This window comes from Anarrhichthys ocellatus, unplaced genomic scaffold (genome assembly GCF_004355925.1).
Source record: "Anarrhichthys ocellatus isolate YVR2014 unplaced genomic scaffold, GSC_Weel_1.0 scaffold4, whole genome shotgun sequence".
Classification (NCBI taxonomy): Eukaryota; Metazoa; Chordata; class Actinopteri; order Perciformes; family Anarhichadidae; genus Anarrhichthys; species Anarrhichthys ocellatus.
Genome location: NW_022280034.1, coordinates 10,795,854 through 10,801,448, shown reverse-complemented (window position 1 = coordinate 10,801,448; position 5,595 = coordinate 10,795,854). Strand labels below are relative to the sequence as shown.

The following is a 5,595-nucleotide window of genomic DNA, read 5'->3' as shown; positions in this document are numbered from 1 at the left end:
TTTGCCTTTTTTCGACACGCTATACTATGACTGTTTTTGCCTTTTTTTGACACGCTATACTATGACTGTTTTTGCCTTTTTCGACACGCTATACCATGACTGTTTTTGCCTTTTTTCGACACGCTATACCATGACTGTTTTTGCCTTTTTCAACATGCTATACCATGACTGTTTTTGCCTTTTTTTCGACACGCTATACTATGACTTTTCTAAGGCATTTTGTGACTTGACAAGAGTTATTACTTTTTTATGACATACCATTATGTTATTTTTTTTTGATATATACAAGATTGTTATCGTACCATCTACTGTTTTTGAATTTTTTAAAGAGATTTTTCTGCTGTTTTCATGGCATTTAATACTGTAACCCATGACTTATGTCATATTATTCAGATAAATGTTACCTAGCAGAAAATGGAACCGTCTTTGCAGTTTGCATATCAACAAGACTTGCATTTATTGGAAGTTGTCAGTTTTATTGTGAAAATACATTTGGTACACAAAGCAGTTGATACGATTGCATTACATACAAGAAGCCAGTGCATGTACAGTATATACAATTAGAAATAGAATGCAAGAGAAATATGCGGAAATTGTTAGTTATTGCTCAGTATCATCATTAGCTGGCCTGGTGGAAGTTTAACAAAAATCTTCACTGGAGTCCCTTTAAAATTGTGCTTGTCACTCGCAATTGATGCAAAACGACACAAGATATTTAAAAATAAATAATATTAAAACTTAAAGAAAAAAGGAAGTATCTGTGTGTTAAGTAATTCCCTAATTCTGCTGTCAAAGGGCAAGCATTTTACCCACAAGTAGACAGATCCAAAATATGACCTGAAACATTGTCAACCACACAGAAAACATCAGTAACTGATGATCAAGATAGAAAGCATCCTGAACTAAAAAAATAAATGGAAAACAACCTTGGCCACCATAGTTCTCACTGGTTTCAATGGCCACAAAATTATAAACAGACATCTCATATCTCCACATATTTCTTGAGATCTAAGACGATTCAACAGGTCAAAGTTAATACGCATAGGGATTGTGTAGCTCCACCAAAACACTGTAGTTGTCATTTTCTTCACTACAGTACATTACTTGTAACATTCCCACATGTTAGCAGTTTGGGATTGTGTGTCTAGTGTTCTGTCCCGTCCTACAACACTGCGACAGTAACGAGGGAATTCTGGGGTTGTGGTAGAGGAAAAATCCAGCTAAAATCGAGTAACATTACAACAGACAAGACAATATTGTAATAACCTGCAATAAAGGGTCTTTGTTTTGTTGTCATAAGTAACAGTGAATGAGTACAGTTAATCAAACGATTTTTTCACTATACCAGGCAACTAAAAGAGCAGGTACTGGCAGGGAAGAAGGCTAGAATACATTTCACCTACTGTAAAAGTAGCTACATTCAAATGGCCTTAATGTGCCAACAGTACATCTTACTCACATGTGATTTTTCTTTAACAGGCTGTTGTGGTAAATGACTGGCAGACAGACCCCGCCTAACCCCACTTAATGGCAGGAGATCACAGCCCAGCAGGCAGCAGTAGCTGTCTTACATTCATTGGAGTCCTGCTAGAAAATACACAGGATTTGGAAAGCACCCATCTCTCTGAAGAAAGGACTGTAGTCTTTTTTTTCTGAATCAAAAAAAAAGTTAAACCACGAAGGTCTTCCAGACGTAGATATTATTTAAGTGGAATGTAAAGGCACACAATATCTGAGAATGATACCACTAATATAATGTTACTATTACTACAGAGGTGAAAGAGTTGCTCCTGTAGTCACTGTCGGGTCTACACTGAGTGAGAGAACTGAGCACATCTCTTCACCCAACAGTCACAATAAATTAAAATCATCCTATTCTGGGGAAGAGATACCCTGACCTGCAGTCAGAGTATATAGCTCTCTGCATAGAGGTTGCTCCGTCCAGGTCTGAACCAGTCACTCCTTGGTTCTGTCACATCTGTTTCCAGATTAAGTTGAGGCTGTAAAGGCCATGACAAAGATTACAGTCACTATCAAATTATGGGTAAATAAAGGTAGAGTCACATTTCCAACAAAGTTGTACCTACTGAAATGTTTAAGCCTGGAAAAGTGGCCCCGCTGTTTCTTCAATGGGTTCTGTAATAAATCAAGACAAAAATTAGCATTTTTTCCCCAGCATCGCAGTGGAATGATTACATAAATAGATCACCTGTTTTAGGCCTTTTTCACAACAGACATTTTGACATAGTAGGAGAAGCATCCTACAGACATTAACAATGGCTCCCTTGTACTTAAGTGGCACAGTAAGTAAGTGTGACGGTGAACCAGCAGGCACAACACCAGGACCGTGAAACTAAAGCCCTTAAATTAAATTAATTAATGCATGACAGATTGTCAGAGAAAATGTATACTTTTATTTTTTATCTGGTGCATTTGTCTATGTCATGAAAGCTTAATCTATGATTCAAAGTTGAAAATATCTCACCACGCAGAGGCCGTTTGTGTGACTTGCGTCGATGCACCATGACCCCGATGATGAGCGCAGCACCAACCAGCACAACAGCCAGCACAGAGAAGCTGGTGATGGCTGCTAGTTTCCACACGTCAGGTGTCTCATCCACAGATATACCTATTGGTTGTACAGAAAGAGTTTGAACTGCAACCAGTGAAAGAAATGATATCATGGCAGGAAGTCATTGACATAAACTGATTCAATGTCTTACATGTGTTGCATGACGGGGTCTTTGGGTACTGCTTGCATGATGCACACGGCACACAAACGTCTAAATCTGAGTTCCAAAACTCTAGAATTCCACACTGACCTGCACACAGAAAAACATCAGAGATCATTGGTTAGTTGGTTTTCAGGGCAACACATTTTTCATAATTTATTAAATATAGACCACTGCTTAAACTTTGAAATATTGTAATGTGGAGGTAATATTAAGAGACACCACTTGAGAGTCATGCAAATGTTTAAAAAATATTTGATTTTGGAATAAAATAAACTAAAGTAATCATAGACAGGTTACTTGCAGGAGAGGCGGATTCAGCTAATACAGTAAAAGGTTTGACTTGTGAAAGAACTTTGTGGCTTTCTTCTTCTCATAAAACGAAAGTGGGAAATTCCTATGGGTTAGAGTGCTGATGCAACTTAATTGCAAGAAGGAGAATTACTCAGTAACTTTTGGTGCATGAACAGGCAGTGCGTGAAGAGCAGGATGTGTTTACAGAGTGCTTCCATTGAATTGTTTTGCGCCTGTGTACGTGTGCGACTTCCAGAGAACAAACAAACACTTCTGTGAGAAAGAAGTTGACGGTGGTTTAGCTTTTTGCTTCGCGTCTACCTCTGTGAACACAATGAAAAGATTCATCTCTTTTTGTGGCAGCTGAACAATTAAAGCTGTGCACTTCTCAGATGATAACCAAGGAATTAGCCTGAAGATGTGACACAGTTAACACCAATAGCAGGCTGAGTGTAGAAACTGTTCTAGTGTTTTAATAGTGTGTAGTTTCCTCTGCAGGTTCCTGGCTTTGGTTAGGAGGCACTTGTGTATAAACACCCCAAGGTTATGCATTAAGTAATGAATATTGAGACATCACACTGAAAACCAACTTCTAATGAAACAATTTTACAACACAAGTCAGCCTATAGGATGAATGAAACAATACCAGATACGACCAAGATAGAGTAACAAGAAAATAGTCTACAGATATTTGATAGATAAAATGATAACAATCTTTCTTCCATGTCAGTGTCCATTAGGAACCACCCCGAGCCTAAAATGACTCATTTGTGGTAACTGTCATATTCAAACTGGCTCCTCTCTCAACACTGAAACAATACTAAAGTAGTAAAATTAATGTGTAGGAGACTGTGGCAGCTTCAATGACAAACACCACCAGGTAATGCATATTGTGACATCAAGCCAAGCAGCTGACAAACCAACTGATTCTGTAAGTGCAATAAACAAATATATAGTAATGGTCTGACCACTGACATCCAAGTGAGGTGTCAAATATATGTTCTACTGTTATCTACGGTAATGGAACCTGATGTGCAGAAAGCCTCCCTGGACTTCCATGTGTTGTGTCTCATTGTGTGCAGCAGTAACATTCAGAGGTAGATTAAATCTTCAAATGAGAGTAGTAGAGTACCATTTTTATAGCTTAAACAGAAAAGTAATTAGTAACTGCAGCTTTCAGAAAAATGAAGTGGGGTAAAATGTAGAATAATAACCTCTGATATATAGTGTAGTTGGAGTACATCGCGAACAAGAAATTCTCAAGTAAAGTTAGTACAAACTTGTACTTAAGCACAGTACTTCAGTACATTTATGTAGTTATTTTCTAAGACTGGTGGATTTACAATTAAGCCTGCAACCAACGATAATTTTCATTATCTATTAATCGTTTGGTTTGTATTCTCAATTAATAATTTGGCCTGTCAAATATTAGAAAGTAGTGAAAATGTCCTAATGCTTAAGACAGGAATAAAGAGCATTACAGTAGTCTAAGTGGGAGGACACAAATGAATGGATGACCATTTCCAACTGTTAGGAGGTTTGGGTGTATTTTTGCAATATTGCTCAGGTGAAAATAGCAAGACTGAATAACTGTCTTGATGTAAAGTAACCCTCAAAGCAAAAGACATTGTAATAGTTGACCCTAGGTGTTTGAGAATGTTTGCAGAGACCTGGTCTGGGGCAAAAAACAGTTCTTCAGTTTTACTGTGATTTAATTGAAGAACATTTTGAGACATCCAATTACTAATCTCAGCCAGATACTTGTGCAGAGTAGTTCAATTTGAGAGGTCACCGGGCCTAATGGATAAGTAGAGTTGTGCATCATCAGCGTAGCAATGATAAAGCACACAAACACATTGCTGGATCAAGTGCCCTATGGAGCATATACGGAGAAAATAAAACGGGGCCAGGAATCGACCCATGAGGCACCCCACAAGTTAAAGGAGCACATCAATGGATGCAAAAAAATTCCAGTTGGATAAGAAGAAAACCAGTTTAGTGCAACACCGGATTTTCCCAACCTTTCTAGCCGATCCATTAAAATAGAGCAATCGACTGTGTCAAAGGCCGCAGACAAATAAGAACTAAAATGGCAACTTCACCTCGGTCACCTAACACAAACTACCTATCATGTACAGGTCATTATTAAACCAGCTGCAGCCAAAAGACTCTGAAAAAAAAAAATCATGTTTGAGGCATTTTGACCTCTAACTCTGTGGTTATGTTACAGCCACATGCTCACATCCCAAGAGACTCTACATCCTCCACAGCCTGCAGAGCTGACTGACTCATTTTATAGTTGTGGTCACAGCAAAAATGTGTCACAGTTCTTGTAAGCATTTCTCCAGATGACTTCAGCTCTACATCATCAAGCATGTACAGCTAGACTCACGAACGAGGGTTCAGAAGGTCACCAAGAAGAACTGAGCCGTGACTGTTGGTTGACCTCCATCAGAAACCACACCTGAGGAGTGGAGCGCTTGTTGCTTAAGTCAGACAACAACCTGAAACTGCTGGTTAAATTAACTTTAGGATTATTACTCTGCTGGGGGTGTGGGTGGGGGGGGGG

The 5,595-nt window shown here is 38.6% G+C and overlaps 1 protein-coding gene across 2 annotated transcripts in view; it reads right to left on the bottom strand.

The window, feature by feature from the left end:
* Positions 1-348: 348 nt before the first annotated feature.
* Positions 349-5,595, bottom strand: part of si:rp71-1c10.7 (tumor necrosis factor receptor superfamily member 12A) — a 6,945-nt gene continuing 1,698 nt past the window's right edge. The window contains exons 1-4 of one of the 2 annotated variants that reach the window (XR_004212656.1): positions 2,724-5,563; positions 2,486-2,629; positions 2,088-2,136; positions 349-2,000 (exon numbers count right to left, since the gene is read on the bottom strand). Coding sequence is in view for 1 of the 2 variants with exons in the window: in XM_031843509.1 (XP_031699369.1) it covers positions 2,096-2,136; positions 2,486-2,629; positions 2,724-2,822 (284 nt within the window). In the remaining variant the exon portion in view is untranslated. Of the gene's footprint in view, positions 2,137-2,485; positions 2,630-2,723; positions 5,564-5,595 lie in introns of those variants that run through there. The other variant, XM_031843509.1, reaches the window with a different exon arrangement.